Genomic DNA, 20,909 nt, shown 5'->3' with positions numbered 1-20,909 from the left:
GTGTATGTGCGTCTGTGTACACGATATCTCATCTCCCAATCAACGGAATGACTTGAAATTTGGAACTTGAGGTCCTTACACTATAAGTATCCAACACCAACAATTTCAATCAAATGCAATTCAAGATGGCGGCTAAAATGGCGAAAATGTTGTCAAAAACAGGGTTTTTCGCGATTTCCTCGAAAACGGCTCCAACGATTTTGATCAAATTCATACCTAAAATATAAATTGATAAGCTCTATCAAGTGTCATAAATCCCATATCTGTAAAAATTTCTGGAGCTCCGCCCCATCTATGCAAAGTTTGATTTTAGATTCCCAATTATCAGGCTCCAGATACAATTAAAACAAAAAGATTCGAGTGGAAAAGATTGAGCATGAAAATCTCTACAATTGATGTTCAGTAACATTTTCACCTAAAATTGAAAATAAGCTCGAAATTCCAGAAAATGTGATTATACAATTGCAAACTGTTGGTAACTGTTGATAACTGTTGATTCTATTAAATGATTCACTATGAAGAGATAGCAGACCTCGTATGTCTCCAGCGTTATTGTCCTGTCACCAGCTGGCTCAGATGCGCGACAACACTAGCGTCAGGTGATCAATTCTCATAACAGCAAGGAAAGTTGTGAGAGTGCGCCACACCAGATTTTTGTACTTCATTTAAAATGTGCTATTTTTAGTGGGCTGTAACTTTATCTCTGAAAAAGTAAAAAGTTGCCTGAAATTAGATTTAAAACCATAAGTCCAATTCAAGTCATAATTATTGCTCTCCTTCTCTCTTCACTACTAGAATAAGTCTTATCCAATACAACAGTCTACTCAAAAGTAGTATTAAAGATTTTCAAGTATTGTCTTGAGGAAGGCTTATAAAAAACATTGAAGTAATCCCATTCAGTCCCCAGACAGGCACTGTTATAATGATTTCTTTGAACCACTAACTAATTTCCAGGTAGGGCAACCAATTTGAAAGTACGTCCTTCAAGTGTTACTATTATTCCCGTCCACTATTATTCAATCTCTTTGATTCTTCAGTCATCCACATGAAAGGAGAATAAATTAATGCTCTCTGCTCTATTGTGGCGTTCAGTCATTTGTTAGTGTCAAGTTAATGCGCATGTAGCGCTAGCTGTACTGTCTGCTGCAGTGTGATTCATCAGCGTTGTTTGAATGAGTAGCATACATGCTACTTATCAGGAGTTCTGACAGTTTAAAGTGATTCTCCCTGGAGAACACAAGACAAGGCAGCGCGGTTTGTTTTGAAAGGTGTGCGTTCTACTGTCTTCCGTCACTTCCTTTTTACATGACTTCCTTCCGCGCTCTTACCTTCGGATGACGGTGCAGATGTGAGTTGAAAGCCAGAAAGCGGCAAAGCACCGTCTTGTCTAGTCACCGTTTGTGACGGTCAAAGGTGACGGTCGTCCACATTTGCCTCCTGACTAAGTTTATAGGTAGTTAACTCTTTCTTTATCGAGGAAAACACCTAGAATTGCCAAAATTATGCGTTGACCGTAGAGCTTATTGTGATCTTATCAAAGTCAATGAGAAGCTGTAGCTTCTTCTTTGTCTATGAATGCTTTAGTTTCCCCTGGTACCGTAGAATAAATTTATAGCATAAGCTACATTTTCATCTTATTCACCTTCCTTTCTATCTATCAAGCCTTGCTTTCTTTTCTCTGTGCTGATACTTAATTATGTTGATTCAAATCCATTTATACCTCCACTCTCCATTGATACAAACTGTTCATGTTTACATTATTACAATGAATCTTTCAAAATGTTATAATAGTTTCTCCTTCAAAAGGAATAACAGCTCAATAACAAAATCTGTGTATCGTCAGGTGACGGTCATATCTAAAGTATATCCTGTATTGGCTGCAAAATTTGATGACAAACTTTATAGCTGATTCTTTCTAGGCAACCATCTAGTGTTTCCAAAATTATGCGTGAATAATGCTAGTAGCTATTAGCATAGAGAAACGATAGCATAAGTAGATATCCCATGGTATAGGGCGTTTATGTAGCAACTTTTACTGTTATCCCAAGCCCATAGTTCACGTAGTTCTTTCCCATGCAGCTGTGTGACGCTGGTAGTCTCTCAAATTGTGCCGTTCATACACTCTCACCCCAACAAAACAGTAAAAATTGACAATAATCGACAGTAATCGGTTTGAGATAACAGTAAAAGTTGCGACATAAATTCCCTATACCATGGGATATCTACTTACGCTATTGTTTTTCTATGCTATTAGTCACAATCAAGGTACCTAGAATACAATACAATACAATGTATTCTAGGTACATTGGTCACAATGAAATTATATTTCTGTAAGTTCTTTGTTTCGATGATAAGATACTGATTCTTCTGTTATTGTACTATTCTTTGGATGAATAGAATCTTTTTCATTTCATTTTCATTTCAAAATCTTTGTTTTGACTGTTGATAGTAATACCACGATTTGTCCTCATACTAACTTTATGACCGATTCTTCCCAACTTTATTATGGTATTGCCAAATCTTGCGTTAACAGTAGAGATTGTTTACAATGAAAATATCGGTATCGAATATGTGTGATAACTGATGATGTGGTCATATCTTCATTATTTGTTTCCAAACCAACTTTCTATCAGATTCTTCCTCCAAGGGGAAAAATATCTATAGAGGTTTGCCAAAATCATGCGTGAATAATAATGGTAGAGATTGATTAGATAAGTCTGTGCAATATGGAGTTCACAATAATAATATTATATGTTTCAGATTGGTTATTATTTTTGAAGATAATTTATTATTATTCAATTCAGTACAGCTCCTCTTCTAGTTTCGATGTATGGATATAATTTGAGGATATGCTGTTTTGTGGGGAAGCAGTTAAAATCACTCAGATACGATGAGAGGCAAGCGCTCGCTTCTCTCCTTGAATTGATAACCACTTACGAAAGGGACCTTCTTAATTATCATCTATGACTAAAAATCGCTTTCCGGTGGCTAGGAACCCTTCTGAAGCTATAGGTCCTCATTATCCTCTCCATTTACCGCCCCGCGCACAAGGGTGGTACCTACTTAGGTGGGAATCAGTCTCTTATTTCAAATGACTATTATTGGAACTGAAATAGATCATTGGCAAGAGATAGAAAATGGGTCTCTAGGAAAAATTGACTAGTCAAAAACTCAATCAAAATGAAATAAGTCATAAGAGACAATGATTGGCTAAAATGATAAGGACTGAGGAGTTTATTAAAAAAATAAAAAATTGTTATCCTTCTCTGATCACTTTAAAATTGATTGCTAGATCTAACAGTACAGCTAAAGCTGAGCACTGTTTTTATCTACTATATGGATAAGGTTACAAGACAATATTTGAATATTGAATATTGAGTTACAAGGGATTCATTGCATGCATGTCATTCAAAATTATTGAAATATCTCATTCATATTATTTAGACATTTTAAAAATAGAATACCAAAAATTGTATCGTCGTTCAAGTTCATATACTTTCAATCATTCATACGTGATACTTTCCATGTCCTCATATTTTTCTTGAAAAACATCGGTTTAACAACCTGAAATCAAGATTGGAATGTGTCTACATTGCTTCATGTGAAATAAACAAGAAATAAAGTCTACTGTTGAGTGTTGACGCAATAAAAAACATGGTATCAGTGAGTAAAGTATGATAGTTTTTATGCTCTTGTTTATTGGAAAAGATTCAATGAATCAAGGTCTTTATAGTAGGCCTTTTCGGCTTTTGTACTGTTTTTGTTTATCATCGCGCACACTATTAACATTTCACCGCATTCAAATTATTCATTTGATAATGAATCAGTTCATTCTAGACTAGAGCTGAATGCAGTAGTTATTGATTTCCAATTGACAGAACGTTATTGTTTGTAATTTTGTTAACTAACTGTGGATTTTTTTCTTGTTAGATTTTTATATATCCAACTTTGAATCGTTTGGTTGAATATCGATCTTGAATCAGAATAATCATTTCGAATTTTCAATTCAAATCAATTACCTCAACAACTATTTTATTGTTCGCGAAATAATTTTTACAATTTATTACGTGAGATTAACTAACAACAGTGAATATAACATCAGATAACAGAACATCCACATTTGTGCATATTTCGATTGTTAAGTGTTATAACTTAATCAGTTTTTGGAAAGTTTGGAAAATTCTCACACGCAGGCTTTTCTATGTCTTCAAATCGTCTGCTAAAAGACGATTTGAAATGCTGCACGAACTAGAGATGGCTGGGAGAGCATTGTGTTGCAACGGGCGACACAGGACCGAGTTTGCAACTTTGGCTCAGCATGATCAGCCCTTGCAACAAGTTGTGACAACTTACGAAGTGGTCAGGATTGTAACGAAAATCAAGTGAGTTGAAATTTCGTAAATTTTCATCTACATAAGAAGTGTGTTAATTTGGTAATTTTGTATCTATTTTATAAGCATGAGGGAAGTGCGATTTTGTCATTTCTCATTTTTCCAACCTTTTATAGAAATAAGAGGGGTAAAGATCTCCTTTTAAAGTACCATAATAAAACAAAAGCCATCACTAGGTAGAGACTTCTTTATCCTTGATTGAAAATGCTACTCATTAGGCAGTAGTGTTGTATAACACAAAATAACTGACGTTTTGTGGATAATACATTTATGTTTTATTCAGGCCTATTGTGATAGAGAAATCATTATAACTTCTTTTATTTACTATCAATAAGTGAAGCCTTATCTTCTATTTTTGCATTTGATTTCTCTGTATTGGAGCTTCTACAAGTAGGTCTTCTCTCTCTTCTCTCCATGAGGCTAGATACACTAACATCGATTTTTGGATGTACGATATTTGCCGCCCTTATAAATCCTATTAGATTACTTGCCTAACACGACATGTGTATATGCCAAGCTCCGTTCAATCCGGTAGAATTTATAAGGAAGGCAAAAATCGAACGTTCAAAAATCGATGTGTGTGTAATTAGTCTGATTTTTCTATAATATTGTAATGGGGGGATCATTATTCTTGTATATAATAAAACAAAATAGATGAAGCCTCCCACAATCCCAAAAAATTCTGGTCAACTGTAAATGAAATATCTGGAAGACCTACTCAGAAAAATTCTTTCCCTATAAATGTGCTTATACAGGATGGGCAAGCCACAGGACAACATAGTGTTTCAGATGTTAGTAATGGCTTCAACAAATTCTTCTCCTCTGTGGGGAGGTGTTTGGCTGATAGTATTACTCCCAGGGGTGAGCCAGCAGTAAACGATTCTTATCATGCTGTCGAGTCTCGGTTTGAGTTTCAATGTGTCACACAAGAAGAACTCAAGCAGGTGGTTGGCAGCATGAGAGGAAACAGCGCACCAGGCCATGACCGGATTCCTGCAAGAGTTATTAAAGAAAACGTGCTCTCACTCATACACCCTATTCACTATTTAATTAATTTGAGTTTACAAACAGGCAAATTTTCAGATGTACTCAAAATCTCCAAAGTTATCCCTATCTACAAATCTGGCCCCAAAACCAATTACAGTAATTACCGTCCAATCTCTCTTCTGGCAATAATTTCAAAAATACTAGAAAGATGTGTGAAAAACCAATTAATGCAATATTTGACCGAGAATAATATTTTATCAACATCACAATATGGTTTCCAAAAATCAAAAAATTGTTCAGACGCGTTTTTTGACCTATCTAAACATATTACTGAAAATATTAAAATAAAAAATAAATTGATAATTACTTACCTTGATTTGGCAAAAGCCTTTGATTCTGTTGATAGGGAGAAACTCATGATAAAACTGGAAATGATTGGACTCAAACAGACCTCCTTACAGTGGTTCAAGAGTTATCTACAGGACAGGTTTCAATATGTCCAAATTAATGATAATATGAGTGGCCTGGAAAAGGTTGATTACGGAGTTGTTCAGGGAAGTACTCTGGGGCCTCTACTCTTTTTGATCTATGTCAATAACCTACCGCTGCTGAACATCAGCAGTAAACTTTTTTTATTTGCTGATGACACAGCGGTGGTTTCTACAGGTAGGCAGTGGGATGAGGCGTTCAAAAATGCAACAACCGACCTAGCTATGATAAAAAGCTGGTTCGACCATAACTGTTTGACCATAAATACGAGTAAGTCCAAGTACATGCCTATTGTAACCCGTGGTCAGCAAGATCCAGGCCCCAGAGTCATGAAACTTCACTCATGTGGAGACCCAACTTCTACCGTGTGCAACTGTGAAATCTTAGAAAGAGTAAACCAATACAAGTATCTGGGCATAGTAATTGATTACAACTTAAATTGGAGTCCACACATACAGTTTATAAAGCAGAGGCTCCGAAGATTGCTGTATGCTTTCAATCAACTGAGCCAGGTACTGAGCTTGCAACATTGTAAGACTGTCTATTATGCTTTCGTTCAGTCTATCATACAGTACGGTATTCTCATCTGGGGAGGACTGTCACCTTCTCTCCTGGAGCCGCTTGCGGTGTCGCAAAGACAAATAATTAAAACAGCCCTGAACAAACAATACCGATACCCAACTATACAACTATTTTCAGAATTTCCTGTTTTAAACATAAGGCAATTGTATATGAAATCTCTATTAATTTACCTTAAGAACAATAGTCATAATATTTTGCCAGAAATTCTCCATACCTATCCTACTCGGTATAGATTGAATTATGGATTTGCGACGCCGCAGGTGGTTCACGGAGTGGAGCTGAAAACACCATTCTACCTGGCTCAGATGGTATATCGTAATCTGCCTGCAGAGATGAGAGACTTCGAATGCAGTATTGCTGTTTACAAGCGTAAGGTCGAGAGGTGGCTCTACTGCCTGGGATGGGAAATGTCTGAAAGCCTGCTTCATTCTGTTTATATGCACTAAAACCTATCCTTTATTTTTTCTTCTTTTTTTTCTTTAGCTCAGTTTGGTCAATTTTTGCTATCCTACTCCTTTTATATTTTTAAAAATTTTACAAGGAAAATCGCTCTCATAAAGATGAGTCCTGTGAGTCCGCTGGTCTCTTTTCCTTTTTTAAAATATGTCTTACTTTAGTTAAGTTATAAGTCTAGTTATAATGATTTAATTTTCCCATTTTCTCCCATATGGATCTGAGAAATCCCGTTTTTTTCTTTAATTTATAGTTTCATATGTCGCTGTTCTGTTCTCTACAATAAATCAGACTTGTGTTGTTCCAGACTTGTGTTTTCATATTCCTTTCATTATATTGATAATAATTGGCTACCGAGAACTCACCCCTACACACAGACGTATAGTCTTGTAGAGGTATTCCAGTAACCAATTTTCAAGTGTCATATTTTTTGTAACTGTGCATTTTGGAATAATAAAGAATTTGATTCGATTTTGATATAATTTTATGGCAAATTAATGAATTTGAATTTGAAAAAATATGGTACTGAATACGCGAATAGCGTGAGCTTACCTACAACTTTTTGAAAATATTCAATTTGTTGAGTAAGTACTTTGCGAAAAGCCACACATTTCCCATTCAAGAGAAGTTAGAGTCCTGCAAAGCCATATTCATATTTTTGCAAATTTCCTTATTAGTGTTCTTATAATTATTCTCCTCCAGTATTTCAGTTAGACATTACTTTACAAGATAAATATTAGCATACATGATCGATAGATGGGCTAGTCGGCCGGTTTAGGAATACCGACAGGTTTCAGTCGTATGCACACTGTTCATACATTTTTTGACTAGATGCTACTAAACACAAATATCTGCAAATTTCCTTGTTTGAACTGCTAATAGTTCGACCCGTCTGCAATTCGAAATTTAGTATGTTACTCAAATATTGGGAGACTTCCAAAGATAAACAGAATTTTTTATTAATAAATGATATAGCCAAATACTTTACTGCTTTCTGGCTTAGTTGAGATCGTACAAATCCTACTTAATCTTCCAAGATTAAATACCTCTCTTCGATTCAATACCTTACCATGAGTAGATTTGCTACTCAATCAACTTTTTTCAACAATACTAATCACGTTATGAATTGTCTGGTAGATTATTATTGTGATAGATAGCTTCCATTAAACACTTTTTTGTGAAAATCAAGTATTACTAAATTATTTGGATTTACTTTTTTTCCATCTACTTGTTATAATTTTGGAAGTTTGAAAAATATCAAAGGTGATATTAGGCCTATGCTAGGAAGCATTTTTCAAGTTGTATTTTTCACATTATCATCAATCTTGATATTTTAGTAGAACTTTCAATTCTTAGACAAGTTATACAGATCGTTTTCAAAGATATTCTCAAAAAAAACCGATCTGAACTTGTTTCAAACTGAATCCCCATCAGCTTCTTCAATCGCGGTTTTAAAATATCATCACATCCAGATTGAAATATCAATCTTTTCTTGAATCGAGTTTTCCCCACAGCAAATATATGATACAAACTTTTTCCTGATTTGATTGAGTTAAAAAAATTATGAATGTTTTTTGAAAAATATATGTTTCAAATTTATTTACAAGAATTAATGGATCTAGAGATTCCGCGATCGAGTTATTTATCAATCCCAGTCTTTTCAGGCTCAAACCAGTAACTGGATCAACTTTTATCAACAAATAGAAGACTTATATGCAATTTGGATTTTCCTCGTTACTATCCCAATTTTATTAAACGTTCCAATTGAAATTTTGAATATTCACGGTTTCTTCTTGACACAGAGAAAAACCAAATCCAGGAATTTGATTACTTTCCTTCAATTTCTTTCCTATTACTCCTGATTTATTTACTTTGATCTACATACTGAACTCTACTGGAAATTTATATACATACATAAGTATAATAATATATTATTATAATTATTATAATTATCATGATAATCATACAATACATGAGTAACAGTAAATAGTTTTGTTCTTGAATTCTGATTATTCTATTTCTCCTCAATATTCTATCCTTCTATTGAATTTTATTTGAATTTAATTCTTGCTGATCTGATTAATAATCTTCAATCAAACTGGATGGTCATTTCAATACCTCATTTTTGCAAAAATAAGTACAAATAATCAATCTAATTGACTTAGTTTATTCTGTGATAACCTTTTACTATGTGAGAATTTATTACTGAAAGGTCATTGACCCGTGGAGACTAGCCAGTAGCCTCGATTATTACTTACGTCAATTCGAATGAATCATGATAAGCTTGAGTTGCAGTTCTTTGACTTTTGCAAATGTTTCTTGCATTCCTATACTCTTCCAATAAAGTTAAATATTCTGTATTCTTTTTTTAGTAAAATGGTGAGAAATAATAAATTGAAGTGACATGAAATTAATCACATAAGCATGTTTACCCCTATATTTGTTTATTTCGGTACAAAACTGACACATCGATTATTTCTAGGCCTAGTAGGTCTACTGTTATCTTTCAAGTGCGTAGGCCTACACAAGTGTGAAGTGGAACTGGACTTCTCATCACGTAGCCTCTGAATATTTTCAACATTCAAAAGTGCGTGTCAGGTTTATTTACTCCCAAGATTTTGATTTCAAGCTGTTTTCTTTGAAATTGTTTATCTTGAAAGTTGTCTATTGATAGAGAATTCAAACCGAAATAGAACCTAGACAAAATTGATAGAATTCATGCTGCTTTGCGAGATTCAAGTAGTGTTGACTGTAAATAAAGTAGTACCTATATTGTATTTTTTCTTTAGGGCTACTTTCAATATTAAATAAAAATATATATCTCAGTACCCTTTTAAATTATTTTGTCACATGTTTCGGACATTAATGCAATTTTGACTTGAAAATGTCCAATACATGTTGTGACAAAATAATTTAAAAGGGTATGGGATTTATATTTTTATTCAGTAGTATATTGGTTTTCTACTACCCAATTCCAAATATATGTTTTTTAATATTCACGCAATTTATCAAAACCAAGTTTGAAATTTCAAGGATATTTAGCTTAAATGGTGGATGTGGTTGATGAATAATCTTTATTGTTCACCGAATTCAAAACATAATGTATTTAAATAATTTTATCAGAGACAATGAATACCTCAGTTCAGTAAGCTATCTCATTATAGAAATAGGTATCTCCAACCTAATTAGAAACTACGTAGTTGCTGTTCAAAGTTTTCCCTCTTCCATTTGTTTTGCGATTTGAAAATAATTTTCTATCAAAGTCACAGATCATCAGGTCCGGCTATTATAGTGATCAAATTTGTATGCAACACCTGGATTTCAAAGAATAATAGCAGGTTTGCTAAAAAAACTATTCCCACTCAATTTTGTGATTTTTGGAATTATCCAGATCGTATCTGAATGAAGATATGATTGAGTCTAATCTTATTCTCCAAGAAGGAACATCCGTCCACGAGCAATCAAATTTTATAATGATACCATCTGTTGCTTCAAAAATAGAAAGAAGCGCGCTTGAAGAAGAAGATTCATGCGCAGTCTACTCTCAATCAAAATTATCTAGACAATAGATTAAATTTTAACGAAGAGAGTAGGTTGAAAAGAAAACTTAGATATGAGAAAAAATAATTTTATATTATTAAGTGGAGATTATTATTGTGATGACATTCAGCCGGAAAGGTGATCCATCTCTTGTGGACTACACACTGTAATTTTCACCGGAAGAATGAATGTGGAAAAATGGAAAACTCTCAATCTGTCTTGTGCATGGTTTTACTGTCACGAGTTAATTATCCATTCCAACTGAGATGATTGAGGATGTACACAAGATGGAACGCCCAAATTCAAATGTACTAAATTTCAATCTCAAGCTTTTCTTGAGTTCAGATGAACACAGTCTCTGATCTATCAGTTCTAGCTTTACAGCCAAATAATCCATCTAGAGCTAAACTACAAGGAAGTGGATTTCAAAAGGACATCGCTGAATATTAGTGCTGTTGTATGGTAAATTAGCATCATACATTATTTCACAAATGAAATAAAATTTGAGGCTTTTAAGAAAATATTATTAATTGAGTCAACGATGCGGTCATATGCACTTTCTGCTGTAGGAATGACGTACTGTTGTTCGATTTTCTAAAAATAATCTCAAATATTCTTCTTTCATGGATTGGGTATACCTCCACAAATTTCCCTTCAAGTTCGAAATTTCGAGAAGGATAGAAAACAGATGAAAGGAAATTTCCACTCAACTCTCATGCTAGAGACGATTAAAAAAGCATTCAACACAATTTTAAGACGCAGAACAGGTTCCGTTGAATCAACCAGTCTCAACGACCTTGTCAGAGTATGTAACATGTTCCATAAACAAACCTATTTATCTTTTAAATCATATCCAAGTAAATCACTTTTACATTATAATTAGTCGACGATTATGGCTTACCGGTATCTATTTGTTTATTTTCGTTACCGGATTTTCACCGTGTTTGAACTACGTATAATTAGCAAATAATGAATCACAATAAATCTAATATTTTATTTTCTCTCGGGCTGAGAAACTGTCACAGAACTGCTTTAAAACAAGAGATTCGCGAATCGTTGAAGGTCAAGGAGAGAGAGTTTTTGTGTCCAGTTTCCAACTGATAACAGAAAATATTGATTTGTCAACTAATATGTTGTTTTTCTCGCCAAAAAATACATTCTCAAAAAGATAGTGAGTTCTTACTCGGGTAGAATTACTATTTGTAGGAATCGAAGAAATCAACTTAATCTGTAGACTTATGTATCTTCAAATGTTGAGCTTGAAATATTTTATTCCTAGTGAGTTATTTCTCATACGATTTCAAGGGTAGGCCTACGTACATTCATATTACGTTTGTAGTAGAAAGCTCAATGATGAACAGAATCAATTGAAGAAAATTTAGATATATGTGTATTGGGCATTTCCAATGATATCATTGGGTGATATACATTAAAATAAATGTCAATTGGAATGGAAATCGTATCATGGAATGGAGCAATCCAATTTCAAAACCGCGACTAGAAAATGTGAACCGGTATCCTGTACGAAAGTTATCATCCCTCATCCCAATACAAACATACGGTAAGTCAAATATTTTAATGAGCATTTGAAAACGTATATAATAATCGTAAGGCACGTTTGATATTTTAATAGGCATTTGAAAACGTATATATATATATATATATATATATATATATATATATATATATATATATATATATATATATAGATGCACGTTTGAATGAACGTGTATCCTGTTCTTCACATGATTAGCAATGTGTAGGTGTTTATAGCAGGAGTGTCCGATTATCGTTTGAAGCGTAGTTAGGCCTATATCGAGTGGGATGGTAGAGCTTGTAATTGCTGGCTTGATTTGGCCCATGAGTGTGTCTAGGTCTACATTGTTCATTGTCTATTAAGTTGTAAGCAAAGCAGGCCTACTGTTCCATTTGCTTCATAATGGCGGCTCGTCTGAAGTCAAGGACTCGCCAGGATGATCTATATCCGAGTCAAGGTTCCAAGAACAAAGCCGCGCGCACGCGTACGATCCGCGCGACACACGGGAGGCTGTCCAAATGAGAGCAGCTCGGATTCACCAAAGTTGCCAACTAATTTTTTGTCACATTAACTTGCCAACAACTGATTTTGGGAGACAATGATTATTTCGAAATCTTTAAAACAATTCAAAATAGTGGTATCCCGAAAAAAAGGTACGACACCCCGAAAGTAATGCTATAGTGATGGCCTTGTTATTTCAACTTAACGATAATTTAATCTCTGATTCAAAGCTGTGTAAATTATTCCTTTACATTTTTAAACCAAGTGCGGTAATTATTGTGATTTTGAATATATGAATAAACAACGCAGGACCGGAATAACGATTTGTGGAGAGGGGTGGGTTAGGCAGATTCCAGATTCCTCCAGAATAATTTTTCTCAAGAGGGGAGAGTGGTGCCACAATTTTCATACACTCTAGCCTTGACATAGTGAATAGTTCCCGTTTCGAGAAAGGAGGAAGAATTGGTCATTCATCAATTCCTTTTCTCTTTTTTGAGAAGGACTTTCGTTTGAGAAGGACTTTCGAGTTTAAACTGCTGATTTGAGTTTTTTAAAAAAATCAGGGGTCTTTTCGAAATTTTAAAAAAATAGTATACTTTTAATTGAGTATAAGAAAATATAAATATTACATTATGACTGTTTTATTAAGTAGCTTATTCAAGCTGAAGTGAGTTTATCCAGTGCTTTCCAATCAAGATAGGTAATTTCTACTGTCCCTCACCGCTCAACATAGCTCAAAATAGCAATATAACGCGCTAGTATGTAAAAATATGAGCTCGATTTCCAGCAAGTCACATACTTGAATCTCTCTTATTATTTTCATTATCATCATGGATGGAAACCTTCATAAAGCTATCAATCAAACACTCAACTATCAAACATTCAAATGGAACTCATCATCCAGCAAATGCTGCTACATATTAGCAAAATTTCCAATAAATTACAATACAAATTGTCGAACAATCAGGAGATTGTTTGGAGTTGAAAATATGACCCAGCATCTACTGCCGTCTACTGGCAGAATGCCGCGTTGGTTGACAAACTGTTGTCCAATCACGGGAAATTTGGCGGGGTTGAATTAATATTAGTCAACATCTCTCTGGATCATGTAGCTATAGCACGATTAGATTGAAAAAATCTATTAAATCTATTATAGCCTAGGCTACCATTAGAGGTATATTTTGGAATTTGTAAAGAACAATGCATGTCATACAGTATTAAATATGACAAAATTTGTTTAAAATGTTTATACATTGAATTTTGTAGCCTATGGAGTTATATTCACATCCCATTATATTCATACTCCCAAACAGCAAATTGAACGATGCATTTATCCTATTGGTTGCGGTGTCGACTCTAACGAATTCAATTCTTGCCTTTTTAGTTCAACACAGACGTTTTTCTATAGAAATCAATATTGTTACAAAATATTCTACCACTCACACTGATCGATTACCGCAGAGGACGACTAAAGAGGTAATTGATATCTCTATTTTGTAAATTCACCGAAAAAATCACTGCATTTTAAGCTTTAAAACCAGTTCAGTGTATGATTCGTGTCAAATAACATCAGGTTATCTCTCATAAACTCCACAGTAGTAGACACACTAATTTCCTGTATCATCGATGTTTTTTATTTGAAAAATAATTTCCCACATTCAAAACAAAAACAACCTTGAGTTAATTAGACATTATAATATTCAGTGTTGTGAGTCTGAACTGCAACAAAGTTCAATTTGAACTCGTAAAGAATGTGAAAACTCATTGTTTCAAATTCACTGATTTTTACTATTGTACTAGTACGGTACGTTACCCAAGATAATTATTATCATTGTCGAACTATGAACTCTGCAACTTAAGATATCTAGAATTATTTAGTTTCAGTTTGATTCACGTCAGAGATTTAATTTTTGTTTCCAGATTAAATCCAGTTTTAAGATATCCCTATAAATAATTTGTCTAATCTGAACTAATGCATCCCATTAAACAGCTTTACAATTATTATTGAGAGATAACGTCCACGAGTACTGCGATTTCTAATTCATTCTGTCATTTTTTATAATTAAAACCACGTGGAACAAATCTTTGGTTCATTCAACATGAACAATTTTCTGGACTTGATAATAAAAAATATGTTGAAACAGCCACTACTATGTTTCTCTCATATTATCGGACTTGGTAAACGACTGACAGCTCAATTATTGAATTCCGTCCCAGGAATGATAGAATATGTTGTGTCTGAAACGAATAATCTTCAGTCTAGTACGAGGAAATTCATGTACGTTCATAATAATGTGCATGTTTTCCTTAACTATGCAACGAATCAACCGTGGAAGGTGCAATTTTTTCAGTAGAGATTATTTTGAATCGATAGTGGAAATTTCAAACAGCTTAAAAATTGTGATTTTTTCCACTCACACAAAGTTCATTTTCATCTTTCTAAATTAAAAAAGACCTATTAGGCAAACATTGATAAGTTCGGTACCTATCGTCAAATTTATAATAACTTCGGTTGATATTGAATTTTTTTATGATATGGTTCAAAAATTGATATTTTTGACTGATGATAGCAGTCTCAACAATGTACGGTACAATGTTGTTGGAAGTAAGAAAGTTTGGTCTTAATAATAAAGTAAAAATAAATTGACCAGTTAGTAAGGGCTACGTAGAAGTTTAATGTCTCCAAGTAAGTGTATAAAAGAAGGTATGATCAGTAGGTATATATGAAAAATTCCCTCAAAAAATCTAATATGTAGCCTTTATATAGTGCTACCGTACATTCTTATGGAATTGATTAATCATAAAACTGAAAATTGGAAACATCATCTGATAAAAAGACCTGAAATTCAGTAGAGATTATGTTGTAAAAGTAAAGGTCCTGCGTCTTATTATTAAAAATATTTTATTAAGAAAAAGCGTGTCCTTGAGTTTCTCAAGTTTATGAAAAAATCGATGTTATAGCAGTGTTTTACTCTACCAGAATATAACTAGTTAACAGAATAAACAACTCACAATATAGTAAAATCACTACCTAATTATCTCAAGTTAACGAAAACAGATAAATCAACTTTCAAAACAAATACTGAATACCGCAGTCCATCTTACTCTAGTTTCCTCATAAATAAACCTGCTGATTAAAAATGTCATATTATATCGACAAATTCGATAAATAATGGCAATTAATCAAACGAACGGATGCCACTTTTACAAGAAAACCACTCGCCCGATGTAAATGTGTTGTATTTGCTGTGATGTATCTGCAAACGACCTCGTTGCATCGACTTGATTATCAGTGGTCAACTATTGCTTCCGCGTCTTGTATAGGCGGCTACCGACCGGTTCCAGCGTATCTATTTATTTATGATAAGGCACTGGATTCTGCCTCTAAATGCACACTGCACTATACTGAGATCCATTTCAAACTGTCAGCATTGGTTGAATAGGAAGCATATTCAGGTTATTTGAAGGGTTGCTGACAGTGGATCACACTACAGCGACGAGAATAATGCAGAGAATTCGCGAGAAATTCAACGACAAACCGGAAGGAAACGGCGTGGAAGATAAGGAAATAGTAAGTGAGTGTAGTTTAGTCTAATTGAGGCTGGATTTTTTCTGAGTGGGTGATAGTAATTGTCAAATATTGCTGCGGGGATGGTCTGCGATAATTATCGCTGAGCGGTACTTGAGATCAATAATTGTAATTATTCTTTTTAGTCGGCGTCGCTTTACTCTCTCGACCGTGACACACATTTAACATTCAACTGATCTCTGCTGATGAATAGGCTGCTCTTGCACCATAACATACACCTTGGCAAGGACACTGCTGTTGATAGTCAGATCCGGTTCGCGGGTTTGCACCCAACAAAGGTCTATAACCTGTCGCATTATTTTTGTAGGAGGAAGGGACTTGAACGAATAAGTGCTCTTTTTATAAACCTGTCTGCAACATGGGAACTGATATCTGTACGAACGAGGTGTCGAATTTGGACAGCATCTCTGGAAATGAATTTTTCATTATTTGTATAGTACTGATCTGGTGTGGGAGATGAATTTTATCAAGTATGTGCATGCTACGAGTATTTATAAATATTATATCATACACCATAAAGGTGAATATGGCATCATATTATATTTGCTTAAAAGTTACTATAAAGATGAATATGGTAAGCGTATCATAATGTACTTGATAACGTCTAACTTCTCTCCAGAAACTGTGCGTAGTGTCTTACAAGAATTCTCTCATTATTTAAAGTATTCTATTTCGTATATTATTTCCAATACGTGTAGTGGAGAAAGTGAGTTAAAGATTGCGCCAGAATAGAAGAAGCAGAGAACTTATCAGCATGGCATTCATGATACCTAGTGAAAAATAAAAACCTTTACGATTTTCAATTGAAATTTGTAAGGTTTATGTTTAGCCCATGTTACTTTATTTCTACAGAAATGGGATGGTATCTCCATGTTCCAAGATGAGGTAAGTATAAGTCTCGACTAGATCCTAGTCGATCCTAACTCACCTTCTACAAATTATTATCCAATTCTCTTTTTTAGACTAATATACCCATGATACGGCGGAGAACTTATTCTACTATCTCAAAGATTAAAATTATTTTTAGCGGTTCTCTCTACGCCTCATTCCATCGGAAAATACGCTCATCCATTTCTATCAGAAAATTACTTCGTGAAAAATAGGTTTTCCTTATAAGTCGAAAAATACAGAGATTGCAAATCACTGCGTTCAATCAAGCAAATCAAAAATCCTCGTCATGATTTTCCCCAAAAAAATCGCGGTTCATTGTAACAATTAGAATAAATTTGTCATGATTATTGTCTCTCCAACAATCCAATTGCAGCAAACTCAGATTTCCTCATGGATTTCTTGTTGGATAATGTGTATTTTTTACAATCACAACTTCAATTTTCGTCCCACTGAATTATATGTTTTTCTGCAACATTTTTGCGGGCTTCATACTCTTATGCTCATTTTTTGCTCACACTGATGTCTTGACATAGAAAAGGTATCACTTCTTATAAGCATGCTACCTACTAGACTACTAAGCTATTCTCCGCAGAATTTCATTCAAAATTCAGAGTAATTTTCAGAAAGATCGGAGAATTCCCATTTTTTCTCATAGATACTAGAGTCGTAGAGTCGATCATCATTTCAAAATAATTATAGTTAGTTTACCACGAGAAGCCATTTGCCAACAATGAAAACCATGGATCTTCTAGTGGTGAGCTTGGCCCACTATATTATTAAATAATTATATCAAAATCATACAACAGGGCACAAAAATTCAAATCATACAACAACGCTACATCTACTTCTGCAACCAAATAATCATAAATAAAACTTACAGTTGAACTTAAATAATTAATCATAATAGCTAAATCTAACTGCTATTATTATATCGTAGTTACAAAAAATACAACATTATTTTTTAATAAACTTCATGAAAACTCTCCACAAAGGCAAAGCCTGTGTGTGGAGGAGGGTCTTGAAGATAATTGGCCAACGTTGGATTGTCCTCGTACTTGCATCTATCAGATTATTGGGTAATCCAGATATTAATATCGGGAAGGATTTACATTTTAAAGGATTTAAAGTATAAAAGATGTAAAGATTTAAAGTTCAACTTTGACCATCATTACACGACATTTGCTTTATCCATACAATGTATGAATGATCTCTTCTATATTCGTTCTCCCGATCTCCTCTAACCAGTCATTAACATTTTTTTATAAATATATTTTGATTTACCTTCGGTATTACGTAGATTTCCAGGCAGATTTCTGTACAGAGGGTGTGCTAAGTAATAAGTATTTGTAGTGGAATGAGTATCAACTCCGACTCTTATCATACATTTTTTTCACAAAAAAAGTCTTATTCACTCGAACACAGTTTCAATACAAACAACAAAAAATAAAAATAGTCCCATGAATACACTAGACTAAATAACTTTTTAGAAAATGGTATGCATTGGCAAATTTCTGTGCGCAAACCAGAGTTGCATACTCAGAATGTTACAGAGAAGAAGGTTTTTTAATGTAATTGTTACCGAATGTTTTTCAGTTAACTAATCAAAAATACTGGCAACTCAATAAAGTGATTTTCACTTGAAAACTGTCATTATTGTTCGATTGAAAAGCAGTGAAGTTATTTATAAGCGATGCTGAAATTTCAAAGTGAAACTCACTATGAACTGAATCTGTGTTTAGTCACATGAGTTTCCTCGTGATAAAAATACATGTAAGCCCGTGCGAAAAACTTGAAAAACCAGGAACTCACCCCGTTCTTTTTTCTCTGTGAGAACCGGTGAAACAACTGAATAAATCAATTCGATACATAAATTTTCTCAGTGTACGCAGATATTATCCCACTTTAATAGTCAATTATCATTCCAAATGTATACCTTTTTGTGTTGATTTTATCAAAATCAAGCATCAATCCTGTATCGTTTCTAAAATAAAAAATATAATACTCCAATTGACGCAACTCAGTTGTTGTTTATCATACATCTTTGAAACAAGAAACTCAATAATTGAACGGAATAAGCTGAAACTAGTATTCATTTTTAAAAAATTATAGTAATGGATCAAAAATTTAAATTCTCCTCTTGTTCATACCGCATTTCGATTATCAATATTGCATAATCACCTCGTCAGTAATAGTTTTCAATTAAAGCTCATCACATAAATTGCTTACACAGCCACAATAGGATATTGCTTATGTTATTGATTCTCACAGAATTATTTTCTAGGCAGATCGATTTGGGAGCGGAGTAAATTATGTGACGAAGTATTTGGAATTAAATATTTCTTTCAATATTCTAAATCAATAAGCATATTAACAGTTCAAGACTGTTTCGATAATTATGTCTGTTTTCAAGAGTCTCTACAAAGAAAATCGGTTCATGTTTTAAAAAACTTCACAACTAATGTTTTAGTTTGCGATTTTACAATCATTAATTGAGATCAATCAATTAGGACAAAATATTCTATCATAGACTTATTTTGAAGTAACCAGGAACTGATTCTTCAATAAACCTATGTAAAATCGTTTTATATAAAGTATAATTGACTTCTTATTGGAAATTATTAATTCTCATTATGCTTCCTCAACCTCTCAACGAAACAGTTACTATTTTTCAGACGATTACATCCGTTATGAGCTGACGTTACGTAACGAAGGTTAAGGATGACTGCTGATCCTTGAGTTTACAAAATCAAACATCAAATAATGGACTCTCAACTTCTACACAACATTTCAGCTATGTTGATTAGAAGTATATATAGAAAAAACCAGACTCACAATGATACTATAATATTAGAATATTATGCATATTGATGTACTGGAACTTGATCAACCAGTTTTTCAATTTAATGAGATCTATAAATAATATTGCACCCTTGTCAATAATGAATTTGTGAAAGTCGACTTTATTGAATTCAAGAAATTTGAACTAGTATTCATTCAAAAATTGCATCAGAGTATAGAATATGTCCTCTCCAATCGCCTCCCCAATCAAAAGAGTAACCTCAACTACAAGAGTAGCAGCACATCCATCATAAGAATTCATATGCCTATTTTCCACCCAGTCTAATTGGAATCAATTTTAGAAAATCATCAATAAGAATCTATTTATTTGGGGAAACACCAGTTTTCCTGAATATCAATGTCAAACAAATTATACTATCATGTATAGGTACGGTAATACCATAGAAGGTCTGAATAGAATATACTTACTCCGATCCTCTTTGATAATACTATAGTTGTGAATCCATCCCCCTTTCCATGGTTGATATTCTTTTTGTGATATAATATAATACTCCAATTGACGCAACTCAGTTGTTGTTTATCATACATCTTTGAAACAAGAAACTCAATAATTGAACGGAATAAGCTGAAACTAGTATTCATTTTTAAAAAATTATAGTAATGGATCAAAAATTTAAATTCTCCTCTTGTTCATACCGCATTTCGATTATCAATATTGCATAATCACCTCAGTAATAGTTTTCAATTAAAGCTCATCACATAAATTGCTTACACAGCCACAATAGGATATTTCTTATGTTATTGATTCTCACAGAATTATTTTCTAGGCAGATCGATTTGGGAGCGGAGTAAATTATGTGACGAAGTATTTGGAATTAAATATTTCTTTCAATATTCTAAATCAATAAACATATTAACAGTTTAAGACTGTTTCGATAATTATGTCTGTTTTCAAGAGTCTCTACAATGAAAATCGGTTCATGTTTTAAAAAACTTCACAACTAATGATTTAGTTTGCGATTTTACAATCATTAATTGAGATCAATCAATTAGGACAAAATATTCTATCATAGACTTATTTTGAAGTAACCAGGAACTGATTCTTCAATAAACCTATGTAAAATCGTTTTATATAAAGTATAATTTACTT

At 33.5% G+C, this 20,909-nt stretch overlaps 1 protein-coding gene across 1 annotated transcript in view; it reads left to right on the top strand.

The window, feature by feature from the left end:
* Positions 1 to 3,797: 3,797 nt before the first annotated feature.
* The window catches only part of LOC111048726 (nocturnin), an 85,395-nt gene continuing 68,283 nt past the window's right edge, over positions 3,798 to 20,909 (top strand). Inside the window, exon 1 of the mRNA XM_039430328.1 lies at positions 3,798 to 4,382. Coding sequence (XP_039286262.1) covers positions 4,237 to 4,382 — 146 coding nt within the window. The 5' untranslated portion in view covers positions 3,798 to 4,236. The remainder of the gene's footprint in view (positions 4,383 to 20,909) is intronic.

The sequence above is a fragment of the Nilaparvata lugens genome, chromosome 6 (genome assembly GCF_014356525.2).
Source record: "Nilaparvata lugens isolate BPH chromosome 6, ASM1435652v1, whole genome shotgun sequence".
NCBI lineage: Eukaryota > Metazoa > Arthropoda > Insecta > Hemiptera > Delphacidae > Nilaparvata > Nilaparvata lugens.
Note: the sequence above shows the minus strand (reverse complement) of the source record. Positions and strands in the feature narration are given on the sequence as shown.